The following is a 20,022-nucleotide window of genomic DNA, read 5'->3' as shown; positions in this document are numbered from 1 at the left end:
GAGGTGTCAGACACTGCCGCTCTAGAGGGCAGGAGGGGAACAGCACACTGAAGGAGAAAGTCAGACTCTGGGCTGCATCTCAATCCTCTGCAGTGGCTTCTTCTCTATCTGCACTGGTCTGACAACACAGGCCAGGCCACACCCACCTAGCAACAAGTCCAGGTGACAGCAATATGGAAGAAGCTGACCTGGAAAGTTTCCTTATTTCACCTGTCACTCAAATCAGTTCAGATGGAGCAATGAAAGGAGACAAGGAGCGGAAGCCCTGTTAGAGTATTGAGACACAGGCTGTGTTTATTTATAGTACTATGTGTACAGTCCCTCCCCAGAACCCAACACTACCCTTATCTGACTCATATCAGCCCAGTCACGGAGGGAGGGAGAGGGGTGGTGGGGGAGGTAGGGTTAAAGGGGGGAGATCTCATTTCTAAATCAGTCATCTCAGAGAGGGAGAAAATAAAAAAAGTAAATTAAACCATTTTACAGGATATTGTGTGTTGAGTCTGTTTGTTCAGTGCAGTTCTACAGATAAGACTCCTCACACACACTTCATCAGAAGCAGGTTTTATTGGTTTTCTTTGGCAACATAAAACACCAGTAAATCATCACATAGATTAGTTCAGAGGTTACAGGTCACTGTTCTAGTAGATGACATCTGGTGTGACCTGTCTCTCTGACGGCACTTTTAGGAGGGGCAACTTTGGCCTCAGGCCTCTCTCTCTCACGCTCACCCACACACATCAACATCACAAGCTGAACAAACTGCTCCCCAGTTTGTCAAATTCAAACACTAGTCTGTCAGAGAGAGCAGGCCTCTCCTCTCCAGTCTGTCAGAGAGAGCAGGCCTCTCCTCTCCAGTCTGTCAGAGAGAGCAGGCCTCTCCTCTCCAGTCTGTCAGAGAGAGCAGGCCTCTCCTCTCCAGTCTGTCAGAGAGAGCAGGCCTCTCCTCTCCAGTCTGTCAGAGAGAGCAGGCCTCTCCTCTCCAGTCTGTCAGAGAGAGCAGGCCTCTCCTCTCCAGTCTGTCAGAGAGAGCAGGCCTCTCCTCTCCAGTCTGTCAGAGAGAGCAGGCCTCTCCTCTCCAGCAGGGTTCAGACCAGGACACAGTCTTGACATTTACTGCTGTTTATACCTCCTCCTCTCCCTCTGTTAATGACCTGTATACTCAAAGCAGAGCAGCAGACATATCGGCAGACTCAGATAAACACAGAGACAAACATCAATGAGTTCATAAACTAGAGAAAGAGAGAGAGATGGGTGACTGCTCGACCCAGGCAGTGTCTGGCTTTGTGTGTGTGTGTATTTGATACAGACTGAGGGTAGTTAAGACTGTCCAAGAAACACAGTATAACAACATGACTTTAATAAAACAACCATCTCTCCGTCTGTAATATAAAGGCACCAAACAGCATGACTTATGTTCCAAAACCAGGCAGGCTTTGTAGTGTTTGCTATTAATAATGCACGTCTTTTCATAACCACAAATAAAACCAATTAATCAATATATAATCATACACTTAAAGTAACTGTCTAGTGAAAGTTCTGTTATCTCATACCCAAATAATGTTGTTGACTCGTATTTGTGCCCAAAGCATAAACTGGAGAAAAATAAATAATCCAACCTCAAACTTGTATCTCAAACAGACCGTTTCAAAACATCTTTGCTATTTCCTCAGAGGATGATGTCATCCTGAGGAGGATGAGCTGGCCAATCAGCGGTGTACTCGCATTAATATTTTTAAGACCAGTATACGCCCACACCATTCTGTTGTTGGGGTACGCCTGCACCATTCCAACACAGAAAAGCTGCTTTTTAACATAATTTAAAAAATGTGGAAGGAAAACGATTTCACTTATATTGCAAAAATGTATAGGTAATATTTCATCGAAATCTGGAAACACTGGACAGTTACTTTCAAGTTTTAAATACAAAGCCAACAGACCCAGCATACATACATCACACTCAACAAACACGGCATTCACACACACACCTCCCTCTCATACTCAGGTCCTCAACAAGGCTCTCCTACGATGTTTAAAAGTCCTATTGATTGGGCAGTGGTAGATCCCAGTTGCAGGCGTCTCTTCACAGTAGGCCTCTCTTGGCAGACCTCTGTCTATTGGCAGCGAGGAGGAGGAGGAGTTCCTTTTTACCACAGTAAAGAGAGCAAGTCTATTAGTCAAACAGCAGATTGTTCGAGCGGTCAGTCAGTTGAGTGGTCAGTCGGATGGACAGTTAGTCTGAGGGATATCTTGGTCGAGTTCCTGCCCGACTAGATGCGCAGGCGTTGTATTGCATCAGCCAATGGTTTTGCGCAACTTCATCGACTGTGCACTCGGCATCAGATTGCTGTGGTTAGCTGACATGTAAGCTCTAGCATGAGTCTGCAATGTAGTCGGGCAGCACCTGGACCTGTGTAGGCTTCTGGAGGTCAGAGGTCCCTCCACAACCAATCAGAGGTCACTTGTCCTTGTCCTGCGGTGGTTCTGGTTCCGTAGGGGGTGCAGTGAGCTGGTTCATCTGGAACTCTCCTCTGGCTCTGCGTTTCTTCTGGACCAGGTTCCCCCCCGCAAACCCCAGAGCCCCCCCTCCTAGCGCAGCTGCCACCCCCGCTGCCTTGAACCCCACTAGTAGGCCCAGCGGACCCCCCAACACCCCCCCTAACACTGCCCCTGCCACGGGTAACATTGCCAGCCTGTAGCCCACCGCCTGAAGAGAGGAGAGAGGGATAGGAGAGTCACTACATGCATTGACAGTAAAGGTTTCTTCTCTTTTTATGCCAATAAAGCTTCTTAAAATTCAATTAAAAAGAAAAGGAAATAAGAAACTTCGATACGGACAAATCAACGCACATCACACACACACAGTCAATAATAAACACACACAGACACACTCTGGGCTTATTCCTTTGATGTTCTAAGACACACAGTAAGCGAGAAGTCTTCAGATCTACCTGGCCTTTCATGATCACATACACAAATGTACCCACACAAACAGCAACACATGCACACACGCGCACACCATCATCAAAGCTGTACACTTTAATTATCCACATTTATTAAAATCTGAGAAATGAGGTGTGTGTGTTTATTATTACAGTTATCTTCAGAGAGGAAGACGCTCCTTTAGACTGATGGCCATAAATGAGTGACTCCTCTGAACATTCCGCCACACACACACTACCCCCTCCCACGGTTGATTAACAGATTAACAGTTAAATTAATCCAGTTCAAACGCCCTCCCACCCCCTCACCTCATGGCAGCGAAGGTCATTTTAATTAATCAGAGGTGAGTTGAAAGTTCAGAGTACAGGGTGTTGGTAAAGCAGGGGTGTGTGTAATGGCACCTGGCCTGATGGCAGATAACACATCTTCAAACACACACTGCTGTGTCTGACACCTCTTCTATCCACACACACACTGCTGTGTCTGACACCTCTTCTATCCACACACACACTGCTGTTTCTGACACCGCTTCTATCCACACACACACTGCTGTGTCTGACACCTCTTCTATCCACACACACACTGCTGTTTCTGACACCGCTTCTATCCACACACACACTGCTGTGTCTGACACCTCTTCTATCCACACACACACAGCTTCTAAAGGCGTCAGCATGCTTCAGTTCGGCTGGCGCCTAGCCGAACTCAGCTAGCCGAACCGAACAAGCGTGCTCGCATACTCCATTAAAAGACCTGCACTTGAAAAACGAGAAAAAAGCAGCAATAGTACTGTCTGTCCCTTTAGAGACGCCATAGCCAGTATACACATCCTCAAGCTAAGATAACTCGAGAAATCTGTCATTAACTTTGACGTTGTTGACGAGGAGATCTTAGTTGCGCAGTTTTACATCCAACTAAGATGTTTGGTGCAGTATTTCTCAATGAAAAAATTTGCATGAAAACGAGTCGTTTCTCATTGAATGACAACAAAGACTTTATTGAAGAATCCCTACTGTTGACAAATCACCAACGAAGGGGTGTATACTTCGGCTTCGAACTTCGGCTTGCCTCCAGAACAAAATGTGTGCCCGAACAGCCGAAAAAACCCTCACCGAAGTCCAAAACGAACAATTTCAACTTCATCAATTCAGGATGTTGAATTGAGTTGAAGTTCCATTTATCAATCAAAACATGGGGTGAGAGGTGGTATATTTACACTTAAATAGACCACATTTTTAAATATTGTGATATTTTGGCTGCAACTAGACTAGAACTCACAAGACATACCACACTCAGCTTGTAATATGTCAGTGGGTATTGAACTGTCAGTCTGACTTTATTCTGTGTTTGTGTATTGAGCCAACAGTGGGAGGCCAAACGCTGCTCCTGAAGAGCTATTAAATAGCCCTTCATACCTCTCCTCGCCTCCTGCACCCACTCACTGCCACACACACACACACACCTTGCACTCTCCATTCACAACACCCCCTAATCAACCCCTCTCCCTCCCTCCATCACTGTACCTCTTAACCCCTCTCTCTCTCTCCCTCCCTCCATCACTGTACCTCTTAACCCCCCCCCTCTCCCTCCCTCCCTCCATCCATCACTGTACCTCTTAACCCCTCTCTCTCCCTCCCTCCATCACTGTACCTCTTAACCCCTCTCTCTCTCCCTCCCTCCATCACTGTACCTCTTAACCCCTCTCTCTCTCTCCCTCCCTCCATCACTGTACCTCTTAACCCCTCTCTCTCTCTCCCTCCCTCCATCACTGTACCTCTTAACCCCTCTCTCTCTCTCCCTCCCTCCATCACTGTACCTCTTAACCCCTCTCTCTCTCCCTCCCTCCATCACTGTACCTCTTAACCCCCCTCTCCCTCCCTCCCTCCCTCCATCACTGTACCTCTTAACCCCTCTCTCTCTCCCTCCCTCCATCACTGTACCTCTTAACCCCTCTCCCTCCCTCCATCACTGTACCTCTTAACCCCTCTCTCTCTCTCCCTCCCTCCATCACTGTACCTCTTAACCCCTCTCTCTCCCTCCATCACTGTACCTCTTAACCCCTCTCTCTCTCTCCCTCCCTCCCTCCATCACTGTACCTCTTAACCCCCCTCTCCCTCCCTCCATCACTGTACCTCTTAACCCCTCTCCCTCCCTCCATCACTGTACCTCTTAACCCCTCTCTCTCTCTCCCTCCCTCCATCACTGTACCTCTTAACCCCTCTCCCTCCCTCCATCACTGTACCTCTTAACCCCTCTCCCTCCCTCCATCACTGTACCTCTTAACCCCTCTCTCTCTCTCCCTCCCTCCATCACTGTACCTCTTAACCTTAAATTCTGCTGGATCAATAGGGACAAACGCTGTAGAATGGCTGGGAGGCAAAGTGCCATCGATCTCCCAAACATCACACACACAAGTACACGCTCACACAAACCTTCCCGAGGCTCCTGGTCCCCTCCTCCACGTTGGCTGCTGCTGTGTTGACGTTCTCCTCGATGCTGTCAATCTTCTCCTGCTGGGACTGACACACACACAGGGCTTATACACTGGAGACACACACACACAACACTGGCTTGGTCCCTCTCAACACAGCACCACAGATGAGTGTGTGTGTGTGTGTGTCTGTGGGGGGTGATGGGGATGTAGGGTCTAGGGGAGATTATATTGGGGTAGGAGGGGGTCTGGGGAGATTATATTGGGGTAGGAGGGGGTCTGGGGAGATTATATTGGGGCAGGAGGGGGTCTGGGGAGATTATATTGGGGCAGGAGGGGGTCTGGGGGGTTATTGTGAGGAGCTCATGAAATATTCAGAGTGGCAGCTGTCCTCCTCTCCCTGTGTGCTGGACACCATCCATCTTTCTCTCAAACTATCCCTCCTTATTTTACTTCTTGTTGTTACATACTATATACATTTTACGGACATGATACGTTTTTACATTAGCTACTTATTACATATGGATAGATAATATTCAGACTACAGGTATACATTTTAGGGGTTTCAGTCATAACTATGATCAATCCTGAGCTTTTCTAACTCCCTCCTCTCCCTTACTGCCTCCTAACTCCCTCCTCTCCCTTACTGCCTCCTAACTCCCTCCTCTCCCTTACTGCCTCCTAACTCCCTCCTCTCCCTTACTGCCTCCTAACTCCCTCCTCTCCCTTACTGCCTCCTAACTCCCTCCTCTCCCTTACTGCCTCCTAACTCCCTCCTCTCCCTTACTGCCTCCTAACTCCCTCCTCTCCCTTACTGCCTCCTAACTCCCTCCTCTCCCTTACTGCCTCCTAACTCCCTCCTCTCCCTTACTGCCTCATAACTCCCTCCTCTCCCTTACTGCCTCCTAACTCCCTCCTCTCCCTTACTGCCTCCTAACTCCCTCCTCTCCCTTACTGCCTCCTCTCCCTTACTGCCTCCTAACTCCCTCCTCTCCCTTACTGCCTCCTAACTCCCTCCTCTCCCTTACTGCCTCCTAACTCCCTCCTCTCCCTTACTGCCTCCTAACTCCCTCCTCTCCCTTACTGCCTCCTAACTCCCTCCTCTCCCTTACTGCCTCCTAACTCCCTCCTCTCCCTTACTGCCTCCTAACTCCCTCCTCTCCCTTACTGCCTCCTAACTCCCTCCTCTCCCTTACTGCCTCCTAACTCCCTCCTCTCCCTTACTGCCTCCTAACTCCCTCCTCTCCCTTACTGCCTCCTAACTCCCTCCTCTCCCTTACTGCCTCCTAACTCCCTCCTCTCCCTTACTGCCTCCTAACTCCATCATTCTCCTCTCCCTGAAGGCGTCCACATGCTTCCCAGTTGTGCATATATTCTACATTTTGTGATGCTTTTCTTCGTTTTGGTCTTCGGTGAGGGTTTTTTCGGCCGTGCACACAAAACATTTTCTCGAGGCAAGCCAAAGTCGGTAGCCGAAGTCTACGCCCCTTCGTCGGTGATTGGTCAATAGTAGGGAAAGGGGGATACCTAGTCAGTTGTACAACTGAATGCATTCAACTGAAATGTGTCTTCCTCATTTAACCCAACCCCTCTGAATCAGAGAGGTGCGGGGGGCTGCCTTACTCAGCTAAAACCTTGCTCAGGGGCAGAACGACAGATTTTTACCTTGTCAGTTACTGGCCCAACATTCCTACCCGCCAGGCTACAGGGATTCTTCAATTAAATGTTTTTGTCATTCAACGAGAGACGGCTCGTTTTCATGCACGTTTTCACTTGAGAAAATACCGCACCAAACATCTTAGATGTAAAATTGTGCGACTAAGATCTCGGCAAAAACGTCAAAATTAATGACAGATTTCTTGACTATTTCGAGGAAGTGTATATTGGCTACGGTGTCTCAAAATGGCCAAACAGTACTATTGCCATTTTTTTCTGGTATTTCAAACGAAGGTCTTTTAAGGGAGTATGCAGCACACTCATCCTGAACCGAAGCCTTTACTCCCCTCCTCAGTCCTTACAGCTCTCCCCCGCTCTGATGTTGCCTCCGGTTCCCATTTCTACCCTCCCCCTTTACAGAAATCCCAGATATATGTATGGTTGTTGGTGGATGTGAAGCTTCTAGGCTCCAGCCAGTGTAACAGGGGGAGATGAGTGCTTCAGTCAGACACTAGCAGGCTGAACATCTCACCTTGCCTGTCTCTCTCTCTCCATCCCTCTCTCAAATCCCCAGGCAGGTACACACACTGACACACAGCAGTGTTTACCCTGTGGTTGAGAGGCTGAGTATTGGTCCCTGAACGACACCAGTCACCCCAGAGAGACCACAGCACTAAAAACATCTCTATGCTCTCTCCTCCAACACACAAACAATCTCCTCTCTGTCTCTCTCTCTCTCTCTCTCCCTCCCTCCCTCCCTCCCTCCTCTCTAAATCTCTCTACACCTCTTTCTGCCCTCCTTTCTCACCATTTTTAAGCCCTCCCTTCCTCCCATTCTCCCTCCTTCTATCACACTCTCGTTCCCAGAGGATAGAGTGATAATCGGAGTCGTCTGTTTTCCTCCTGGCCCAACATACGCCCTGTTGCCTGGGTTCTCTCCCACGGCACTCTCCTCCCCATGGACACACAGCCCCCTCCTCTCCTCTCTCATCTCCCACCTCTCCCCCATGGCCCATTTTCTACCATCCCCCCTCCCCCTCCAGTACACCTGCCTGCAGCCCCACTCCAGTAACCTGTGGTGTGCTGTGACCTGCTCTCTAAGGAGCCCCAGCAGGAATACAACCAGACAGACAGACGCTAGGTTAGCTGTCGCTCACTACACTGTCTGTCAGTGCCCTCAATGCCCTGTGTGCTAACAGCATGGTTAGCATAGCCACAGCAGGCTATCTGTGTTACGTAGCCCTGTCCCTGTCATTCATCCTCCCTCATTAGACACCAGAGAGGCACTGTCTGCTGACCTTGTCAACACTCAAATCACATACACAGTGCATTGGGAAAGTATTCAGACCCCTTCTCTTTTTCCACATTTGGTTATGTTACAACCTTATTCTAAAATGGATTGTTAAAAAAATTGTCCTCATCAATTTACACACAATAACCCATAATGGCAAAGTGAAAACAGGTTTTTTGAAATACCTTATTTACATAAGTATTCAGACCCTTTGCTATGAGACTCAAAATTGAGCTCAGGTGCATCCTGTTTCCATTGATCATCCTTGAGATGTTTCTACAACTTGATTGGAGTCCACCTGTGGTAAATTCAATTGATTGGACATGATTTGGAATGCACACACCTGTCTATATAAGGTCCCACAGTTGACAGTGCATGTCAGTGCAAAAAGCAAGCCATGAGGTCGAAGGAATTGTCCGTAGAGCTCCAAGGCAGGATTGTGTCGAGGCACAGATCTGGGGAAGGGTACCAACACATTTCTGCAGCATTGAAGATCCCCAAGAACACAGTGGCCTCCATCATTCTTCAATGGAAGAAGTTTGGAACCACCCAGACTCTTCCTAAAACTGGCCGGCTGGCCAGCAATCGGGGAGAAGGGCCTTGGTCAGGGAGGTGACCAAGAACCCGATGGTGACTCTGACAGAGCTCCAGAGTTCCTCTGTGGAGATGTGCAGCACTCCACCAATCAGGCCTTTATGGTAGAGTGGCTGGAGGAAACCTGGCACCATCCCTACGGTGAACCATGGTGGTGGCAGCATCATGCTGTGGGGATCTTTTTCAGGGGCAGGGACTGGGAGACTAGTCAGGATCGAGGGAACGATGAACGGAGCAAAGTACAGAGAGATAATTGATGAAAACCTGCTCCAGAGCACTCAGGACCTTAGACTGGGGCGAAGGTTCACCTTCCAACAGGACAACGACCCTAAGCACACAGCCATGACAACGCAGGAGTGGCTTCGAGACAAGTCTCTGAATGTCCTTGAGTGGCCCAGCCAGAGCCCGGACTTGAACCCAATCGAAAATCTCTGGAGAGACCTGAAAATAGCTGTGCAGCGACACTCCCCATCCAACCTCACAGAGCTTGAGAGGATCTGCAGAGAAGAATGGAAGAAACTCCCCAAGCTTGTAGCGTCATACCCAAGAAGACTCAAGGCTGTAATCACTGCCAAAGGTGCTTCAACAAAGTACTGAGTACTTTACTTATATAAATGTGATATAAAAAAAAATAAAAAAGTTTTTGCTTTGTCATTATGGGGTATTGTGTGTAGATTGATGAGGGGGAAAAAACAATTGAATCCATTTTAGAATTAGGCTCTAACGTAACAAAATGTGGAAAAAGTCAAGGGGTCTGAATACTTTCCGAATGCACTGTACATGGCATACTCACATGGACCAGCAGAGAGAACTCGGTCACCAAACCGCTGAGCTCCTTCAGGTCCTGACAAACAGAATCTCATATTAACACAGCAACAGTAACACCGACACTAACAGAAACCTACCGTATGAGATATTAAAGACATGAATAAATATTATGCTCTCTTAATCTATTATTATGACAATTTGTGAATATAGTACAAGGGGCCCAAATAGTCCCACCTCCTCCAGGGTGTCCCAGGACTCAGCAGCACTCTCGTTGAGGGGGATCACTGGGAGGAGGAGCTGCGTTTGATTGACAGGAGGGGGCTCCCTGCCCACATCATCACCATGGGAACCACCTAATGGACAAGATCAGTGAGAACCAGAGTGACCAACTTTAGATCTGGACATGTTACTGCCTCTGAAATTCTTAAATTCATAATGAGCATTTAGATGGTTTATTAGTTGGTTTATTGGTCAAAAAATGAAGGGCTAACATGGCTGCCATAGAATGGAATAAAGTGATGAAGTTGAATAGAGGGGAAGGGGCGGTGCTACCTGAGGATGAGTGGTCTGGGGGGTGTGGTGCCTGTGGCAGAGGGGCGGGGTTAGAATGCAGGAGTAGGAAGTCTTGCGCGGCAGCAGATGCTCGGTCTCTGATTGGCTGAACCAGCCTCTCCAGGGCGGGGCCGTCCTCCGGGCGGACACGTCCACACAGCTTCTCCATCTCTCTAACATTAGCCCTCAACTGCTACAGAGAGGGAGAGAGAGGTTCAACAAGTAGTTCAACTCCCCAACAGATAGATTTAAAACAGAGGCACGAGAGAGAGAAATACACCCTAATACAGACAGACCGGTTCCAGTGTCTCTGCTGGGAGGAGGAGTGAGAAGGGGGAAGTATGAGGGTGTCAAACCCCCTTCCCTGGTTGTGCCCTGGGGATGACAGGGGAATTACAGCCTCCCATCAGCCCCAGGGCAGACCAGGGCAGGGGTCAGGAGGTCATGACCAATAGATGCTCCCACTCACACGCTAATTAGACATGATGAATAAACATACACACACACACACACACACACACAGCTGCAGACTGGATTAGCATTGAGCCGCTATGGCCACGGGGAGACACACCTGTCAGAACGCTAAAGACCTGTTAGCATATGCTTCACAGATAACACACACACAAAGACATGCACACAGAGACACACAAACAGAGACACACACACACACTAAGAACATCAACAATAAGAACATTAACAGGTGAATTAACTTTTGCGCTGCTGGAGAAGGTAGATTAAAACCTCTTAAATGTAATCTAAATAATCCCCAAAAGTAATTATTTACCATGAGAGGGACATAAACAATAACTAGTAATGCTGCATACTCCAAGAAAGGTAAAAATGTCACCTTTCTGGTAAAACAGTTATAAACTGCTGAGGTGTAGTCACTTTTGAGGACACAAGGTCAAGTACACAGTACAAATATGATTAAAATATAAAAATATGATTTATTTTATATGCTGTATATCCTATTCAACAAAACTGTATGAATAAGGCTTGACATTACTTATATTTTTTCTAAATATAGTATAATCAATTTATAAAACGACTAACTATAAGGTTTCTGTAAAATACATATTTGTATATTTAGTGTTTCTAAAGGTCTCTTGATCAAAACGTCTGCCCCATCACTGTGAACGTTTCACTGAGCTCTAGCTTGGCTTCCTGAACTCGTTAGGCCTTTCATCTCATATTAATATTGTCCGTCTATCACAAAAAGAAAGTGGTTTTTGTTTAACATCTATGAATTACTTTAGATTACTGGTTATAAATCGATCTCTGAATGTGCTACAGCGAAAAAAAAACTCTCCCCTGCTGCGTTACAATGTAAGGATTCCAGGCATATGCTGCTTCATACAGGCATAAGAGACATACTACTGTGTCCGTAAGAATCAGGGCTACCGCTCAATGCAAGTCATTTCGATCAATGGTGTCCACACATCGATTTATAAGCGAAAATGTCGGTCAGAACCGGTATAAGAACCATGCAGGTCCCCTAAACAGGGGACTTGACATCAAAGAGGATTTCTTACAAATCTGTCAGAAGAAATTGGCAAAAGGCATTTACATAACTAAAGGCTACTGATTGAGAGGTGTGTAGGAGTGTGTAACTGGTCCATATTTGTGTGTTTTCAGGCTGTTGTTGTCTCTGGGGGAAGGGGATATGGAGGGGGAGGACCCCTGAGACAGCTGTATGTCAGTCAGTCAGTCAGTCACTCAGCCATCGGTGTGTGTCAGTCAGTCAGCCAGTCAGTAAAGCAGCAGGACTCCATCTCTCCAGACAAACACACAGTAAACACCAGGGAGAACCAGACACACGGTGCTTAATAGGCCCTGCCACATGCTCTCACACACACAGGGTGTTACGAAACCCATTCACTAACCTGCTAATATTGTTGCACTCACTAAGTCTAGGGGTCTTAGGCCTAGTTAACTGGTCTGTAACCTGATTTGATGTGTGTCTGTGTGAGAAATCAGCGTATGCGTCCAGGTGTGAATGTAAGTACCCAGGAGACAGCTACCGTACCTTAGGTCCAGGGCCAGCTCCGTCTTGACCTCTTGGTTCTCCAAGCGGATTATTATTTGATCAGATGGTGACGAAACATAAATATGTTCAAGAAGGAAAAATAGCAAAGGCATGCCCAAACTAAAGACTCCAAAACAAACCAGGAGGCTCTCCAAGCTGGCACTCTGACTGACGATCACCCTAATTGACAGCACCTAATGTGCTTATCAACCACCTGGACAAGGTTGCTGCTGCCCCCTGGGGGAATGGAGTGTGGAAGTGGTAGTGATCTGTATTGTGACGTCTAAACTACCTAACCTACTCCCTCAAAGGGATGAGCGGGGGGGGAGGTCTATAATAATATTCACAGTTAGGAGAAAGGGATGAGCAGCAGGGGGGGGGTCTATAATAATTTTCACAGTTAGGAGAAAGGGATGAGTGATGGATGAAAATTATTAGTGCAGACAGAAATACGGAAAGCAGAGGAGCCCACTTCCTGCTAGAGACTTCACTTCCTGCCTAGAGAGATGGGGGGTGACACTGTCTTTTTCTCTTCTTTTCTCCACCTCTCCACCTCTCTCCCTCTCTCCACCTCTCTCTACCTCTACCTCCCTCTACCTCCCTCCACCTCTCTACCTCCCTCTACCTCCCTCCACCTCTCTCCACCTCTCTCCACCTCTCTCTACCTCTCTCCACCTCTCTCCACCTCTCTACCTCCCTCTACCTCCCTCCACCTCTCTCCACCTCTCTCTACCTCTCTCCACCTCTCTCCACCTCTCTCCACCCCCCTCTACCTCCCTACACCTCTCTCTACCTCTCTCCACCTCCCTCCACCTCCCTCCACCTCCCTCTGTCTTTCTTGCTCGCTCTCTACTTCTCTTAGTCTATCTGTGCTGCATGTCCTTGTGTATCATCACACATCTTCAGCTTCCTTACACACTCACACACACCCAGCCCAGCAAACAGGAAAGCACTCTGCCTCTCCCAAGGGGTCTGAGGGGAATGGTGTGTCTTGAGTGTGTGTGTTGGTGAGGGAAGGAGGTGGCGGTCAGGGTCACTTCCAGAGACATGGTTGTTTCATTGTGAAAACACACCGTGCAGCACTTTACACACACACAAAAACCCTTTTAAAACGCACACTCAATTTCACATATACGCTCCTGATCTCCTGCAGGCACACAGCACACAGTCACAACATACTGTATATATTCAACACAAGGCCAGTGTGTATGTGTGTGTGTCTATGTTTTACCTGCACAGTGCGGCTGGCATTGATGTGCTCCTGATGAAGGCGATCCCATTGTCCACTACGCTGGAACTGGAAGACAATAACAAGCTCAGTTGCTGCTTCTCTGTGTGTGGTTCTTCAGTAACTTCCAATGGTCGGTGATGTGAATTTGCGTGTATGTATATGTGTGTGTGTGTGTATGTATGTGTGTGTGTGTAGCTCAGTTGGTAGAGCATGGCGCTTGCAACGCCAGGGTTGTGGGTTCGTTTCACACGGGGGGCCAGAATGAAAAAATGTATGCACTCACTAACTGTAAGTCGCTCTGGATAAGAGCGTCTGCTAAATGACTAAAAATGTAAAATGTAAATGTATGTGTGTATATATGTGTGTGTATACAGTACCAGTCAAAAGTTTGGACACACCTACTCATTCAAGGGTTTTTCTTTATTTGTACTATTTTCTATATTGTAGAATAATAGTGAAGACATTACAACTATGAAACAACACATATGGAATCACGTAGTAACCAAAAAAGTGTTCAACAAATCAAAATATATTTTATATTTGAGATTCTTCAAAGTAGCCACCCTTTGCCTTGATGACAGCTTTGCACACTCTTGGCATTCTCTCAACCAACTTCATGAGGTAGTCACCTGGAATGCATTTCAATTAACTTTCTTAATGTGTTTGAGCCAATCAGTTGTGTTGTGACAAGGTAGGGGGGGTATACAGAAGGAGCCCTATTTGGTAAAAGACCAAGTCCATATTATGGCAAGAACAGCTCAAATAAGCAAAGAGAATTGACAGTCCATCATTACTTTAAGACATGAAGGTCAGTCAATCCGGAACATTTCTAGAACTTTGAAAGTTTCTTCAAGTGCAGTCGCAAAAACCATCAAGCGCTATGATGAAACTGGCTCTCATGAGGACCGCCACAGGAATGGAATACCCAGAGTTACCTCTGCTGCAGAGGATAAGTTCAATAGAGTTACCAGCCTCAGAAATTGCAGCCAAAATAAATGCTTTGCAGAGTTCAAGTAACAGACACATCTCAACATCAACTGTTCAGAGGGGACTGTGTGAATCAGGCATTAATGGTCGAATTGCTGTAAAGAAACCACTACTAAAGGACACCAATAAGAAGAAGAGACCTGCTTGGGCCAAGAAACACGAGCAATGGACATTAGACCGATGGAAATGTCTCCTTTGGTCTGGAGTCCAAATAGGAGATTTTTGGTTCCAATCGCCGTGTCTTTGTGAGATGTGGTGTGGGTGAACGGATAATCTCTGCATGTGTATTTCCCACCGTAAAGCATGGAGGAGGAGGTGTTATGGTGTGGGGGTGCTTTGCTGGTGACAGTGTCTGTGATTTCTTTAGAATTCAAGGCACACTTAACCAGCATGGCTACCACAGCATTCTGCAGCGATACGCCATCACATCTGGTTTGGGCTTAGTGGGACTATCATTTGTTTTTCAACAGGACAATGACCCAACACACCTCCAGGCTGTGTAAGGGCTATTTGACCAAGAAGGAGAGTGATGGAGTGCTGCATTAGATGACCTGGCCTCCACAATCCCCCGACCTCAACTCAATTGAGATGGTTTGGGATGAGTCGGACGGCAGAGTGAAGGAAAAGCAGCCAACAAGTGCTCGACATATGTGGGAACTCCTTCAAGACTGTTGGAAAAGCATTCCAGGTGAAGCTGGTTGAGAGAATGCCAAGAGCGTACAAAGCTGTCATCAAGCCAAAGGGTGGCTATTTGAAGAATCTCAAATCTCAAATATATTTTGATTTGTTTAACACTTTTTGGGTTACTACATGATTCTATATGTGTTTTGATGTCTTCACTATTATTCTACAATGTAAAAATAAAGAAAAACCTTTGAATGAGTTGGTGTGTCCAAAATGTTGACTGGTAGTGTATATGTGTGTGTGTATGTGCATGTGTGTGTACTACCTTCAGTATATTGCTGTGGTGTCTCTGTAGTCTTTCTAGGTCTGTTGGAAGGGCTACTTTAGTGAACTTGTGGATTGGCCCCTCAAGACGCCTCAGCATCAGTTTGCCCCCCTCCTCTGACATCCTCCCTGACGTCTGACCCAAGGTGGGTTACACAGTGTTGTGTCTCACACCTGCAACCATACACACATGCTCCTCTTACTCAGCTACCTGGAAGACAGGAGACAGGAGGTAGTGGGTATACATCAAACATCAGCATGCCACACACAACCACGTGACCTGTTTCGCGCGCACACACGTCTCTTTGTAACCCAATGCCAAACACATCCCAACATACCATTGTTGGCTAGGAGGGAGCTTTGCTGACACCCTCGTGCCCAAGGTTTGAATAACAGGGTCTCACAGTCTGGCTCGAGCTGTTAGTTAGCTAATGACGTTAACCGACAACAGCTGGAACAAATGACAACAGAAAACTTTGCTTGTTGTAGAGAGTACATGTCTGTAATTATGACACATTAAAACAAATTTCGAGGTAAAGCATCCTCATCTAGCTAGCTAGCTACTGTTACTTTACGAGCACAATAAATAACTGTCAGAATCAGATGTCTGTCAGGTGAGTTAACGTTAACAGTATGTTAGCTAGCTACCTAGCCAGCACAGCTGACTAGTATTCAACATTAAAATCTAGCATATTTCATTTTCAAACCGTGAACATATTACTTACTTAAAGTAAAAACCCATCGGAGTGTAAAACTTGGGAGATGCATTCTTCTAGGCTATTTCGTAACTGTCTGTCTCGAGTTAGCTACAGGTCCAACTTTCTCTTCTGTTTGTAAACAACTCTCTTCCTTGTGCGCAGACGAATTACTTCCGATCTAAAACCTTAGCCCACAGTGAGAACGATCTGCCCCTAGAGCCTGAATCTCCAGCAGGCCTATACAGTAACCTTTCTTATTAATTGAACGTCTGATTATTGAATGAAGTTCAATTGTGAATGTTATAGCAAGAGATGAGTCACTGATTTCATATCCATTTTTGTAAAAGCAGGAATTGAACTTCTGCTAAGTTGTACATCTATATTGATTGAGTACACAATATTGATCATGTCAGGCAAATAACATCGACCAATGTGTGACGCGCGAGGACAGCTAGAATTTCCACTCATGCATGCACGCACACATACACAAACACACACATACACAAACTATAATGTGGAGCTGCTAGGAGGGTGGAGTGGTGCCAGGTGCATGGTCTGGCTGGGCCAGTACAGCACTAGGCTTAGAGTGGATTATTATGGACATGCCATCTCCTATGGCTCTCTATTGTATGTGTGTGTGTGTGTGTGAGAGAGAGAGAGCGTGTGTGTGTGTTAGTGTGTGCTTGTTTGTGTGTGAGTGCGTGTGTGTGCGTGTGTGTGTGTGTGTGTGTGATATTGGGGATAGAGCAGCATGCTCCCCTGGTCCTGCTGGGAGATAAGCAGGTCTATAGCAAGCCTCTGTACCTCTGTCTCCCTGAATCATCTTCACCTTTAACATTTAGCACACACATACAGTACAAACACACACACACACATACACACACATACACACACACACACACACATACACACACTTCCTGTGCTGGTTGGAAAGTGTTTGAGGAGGCCTATATTTATGTAATTGGGCCTCAAACACCAAGCCTGCAGGGGGGCTCCCCTGGTGTGTGTGTGTGTTTGTGTGTGTGTGTCCAGTCCCACAGGGAGACTCCCGCAGCAGAAAGGTAGAGCCACAGCAGACTGAGGGGGATGAACTGAGCAGACAGTGAAAGTCTGAACACCCACATCACACCACAACAACATTGTGTTGTTTCAGATGTGTGTGTACCATAAAACTTCAATTAAACGCAAAGTCTCAAATAGCTGCCTGTCCTTTTAATAGCCGGGCATCGGCACACATTTCAGCAAATAAACGCCTGTTTCAAATAAATTCTGGGTCTAAATGAATTGTTTGCGAGTGAACTACAGTGAGTACCGTAAAGAAGATGAAGGAGAGCAACATCATTGTCATGGACGAGACAGCAGTGTGGTTTGACATGGTCGGCTCAACTACGGTGGATATAAGAGGCGCAACGAGTGAGATAATGGTGCTGAAGCCCGAAATCGGGGGTATATGATAGGCAGCCTAGTCTTTGCATGTCTGATCTGCAGTGGATTTGTTATTATAATGTCAATACTGGTCACAATAAACAGTGTGGTAGTCTTTTCAACATTTTATTGAGCAAAAGCTGTGTGCGTTAAGGAAATAGACGCCTGGCTCAAATAGAAGCCTGTCTCTAATAAGCGCTGGTTGTGTTCAGTGATGGAAGCAAATAAACGCCCAGGCTATTAATGTAAGTTTTACAGTATATGAACGAGTGTGTTTACATGTGTGCTTGTGTGTGTGTGTGCTGGTGTGTGTGTGTGTGCTGGTGTGTGTGGTGGCAGGACGCAGGTGCCATCCGTCTCAGTGTAATCCAGGAAATGTGTCTCAGCAGGAGAGGAAGTGCTTCAGCGGGGAGCCCCTCCCACTCATTAATATCACATTACCCCCCATAATATACTCACCTGACTTTACCAGTTTTAAGTACTGGCAGACAACAACACAAAGAAATACCTCAAAAACAAAAAAAGAACCAAGGCACTCTTCATATAATTAGTTTAAAATGCCTTGATTTTAGTTATGGCATGTTCAATAAAACAAAAAGTGTACAACACTGAAGTGTTTCAGCAGCATGGCCTTAACGCGTCAGTTTTAAACGTTTTGTTCGATTGAACATGCCATAACTCAAATAAAGGCATTTTAAACTAATTATATGAAGAGTGCCTTGGTCATTTTTTTGTATTCCAGCAGCACTTCCTTCCCTTCGTTTTTCTACAAAGAAATACCAGTTTTTTTAATGTATATAATATTTACCATGTTGTACTGTTTTGTTGTTGGTTTGGTTACTGCTGCATTCACACACAACCTTGTTATGTGTTTGCAAAAACTGTTTTCAGGATCCCCTTTAAAAATGAGATGTTACATCCCAAAGGGCTATTCTGCCTCCATCTCTGATAATAAATAAATGCAAACAGTGGGATACCACCTGCTTAGAGCGAGTATGTTTGTGAGAGCAGTGTGTGTGTGTGTGTGTGTGTGTGTGTGTGTTTTAATGGGAGCTCTAATTAAGACTCTGGGGGTATCTGCTATCTGTCAGCGCTGATCGATCGGCTGGCAGAGACTGACAGCTCCTTCTGTGTGTGTGTGTGTGAGTGTGTCCCTGTCTTCACTCAACTCGTTGAGCTCTCTGCTCTCTGTGTGTGTTGGTGTTATGTTACTCGTCACTCAACACTGTCACTACCTGTGTCAGAGGAGGATTAACACACAGTGTGCCGCTCCTTTCACCTGTCAGCTTACTGGACACAGGGACATCGTTCTCTTTGACAGAGGGACAAGATGTTAGAGCGTTCTGAACACACACACACACACTGACTCTGTACACAGTGTGCCGCTCCTTTCACCTGTCAGCTTACTGGACACAGGGACATCGTTCTCTTTGACAGAGGGACAAGATGTTAGAGCGTTCTGAACACACACACACACACACACACTGACTCTGTACACAGTGTGCCGCTCCTTTCACCTGTCAGCTTACTGGACACAGGGACATCGTTCTCTTTGAGGAGAGCCCCCTTACCTGTAAACAGGAACCAACCATCACCACACACACGCTCAGACACACGCTCAGACACAAACACACACACAAGCACATCTCACACTTATTCAGTGATTTTTATTTCATTTTATTTAGAAACATGTGCAGGATCAATCCCTTGCAGTGAATCCTCTGGTTTCCCTCATTGTCCTGATAGAGCATTATTTCATGGTACTGTGAGTGAAGATGATGATGGTGATGATGGTGATGATGATGATGACAAAGATGGTGATGATAATGATGATGATGATGATGATGAGGATGAGGATGAGGAGGATGATGATGAGGATGATAATAATTGAAACAGCAGACTCAGTCAGAATAATCAGGTCTACTTTATGATGTCAAAGTGCTGAACAGAAACTCCAGTGAACCAAAGAGAAAGAAAAAGAAAACTACCAGGAAACTCCAGTCAGAGATGGAAATTGACAAAAACTTTTTTTTCTTCTTTTAATTTCTCTTCTTCAAAAAACAATGCACAACTTGTACCACAATATTTGAAAAAGCTAAAAACACTTCAAAATATTAGTTTTGTATATATATATATATATATATATATATATATTTATATATCTATAGAATTTTTTTTTTTTCTTCTTTCAAACGGATGCCTGTGAGTGAGTCTGTGATGTGATATGGTGGTGGGCCGGGGGGGGACGGACCATACACACACACACACACACACACACACACACACACACACACACACACACACAGGCGCAGTCTGACACACAAACCAGGCCAGGCTGTCATAACAGCTTCATAAGAGCTTATAACAGCTTATAACACACCATGCATATGCTCCTGTACTCCTACACGGAAACACATAGACAGTAACACAGTCCTCCAATCTCTCACAGCCTCCATATTACAAACATACAAA

At 46.2% G+C, this 20,022-nt stretch overlaps 1 protein-coding gene across 3 annotated transcripts; it reads right to left on the bottom strand.

Moving 5' to 3' along the window:
• Nucleotides 1-550: 550 nt before the first annotated feature.
• Nucleotides 551-16,436, bottom strand: LOC311139553 (syntaxin-17-like). 3 transcript variants are annotated; one of them, XM_084174440.1, is made up of 9 exons: nt 16,153-16,436; nt 15,766-15,878; nt 15,429-15,638; nt 13,493-13,558; nt 10,236-10,428; nt 9,918-10,036; nt 9,709-9,759; nt 5,376-5,462; nt 551-2,707 (listed from the first exon to the last, which is right to left on the bottom strand). In XM_084174440.1, the coding sequence occupies exons 3-9, from the start codon at nt 15,549-15,551 to the stop codon at nt 2,459-2,461; spliced, it is 888 nt and encodes a 295-aa protein (XP_084030566.1). In that variant the 5' UTR covers nt 15,552-15,638; nt 15,766-15,878; nt 16,153-16,436; the 3' UTR covers nt 551-2,458. The 3 variants fall into 3 exon arrangements, with proteins under 3 accessions (XP_084030566.1, XP_084030567.1, XP_084030568.1); XM_084174441.1 differs by having other exon boundaries at nt 15,429-15,601; XM_084174442.1 differs by lacking the exon at nt 15,766-15,878 and having other exon boundaries at nt 553-2,707.
• Between the last annotated feature and the right edge of the window lie 3,586 nt (nt 16,437-20,022).

Source organism: Coregonus lavaretus (genome assembly GCF_964263955.1).
Source record: "Coregonus lavaretus genome assembly, chromosome: 13".
Lineage (NCBI taxonomy): Eukaryota > Metazoa > Chordata > Actinopteri > Salmoniformes > Salmonidae > Coregonus > Coregonus lavaretus.
This window is presented reverse-complemented; position numbering and strand designations above follow the sequence as displayed.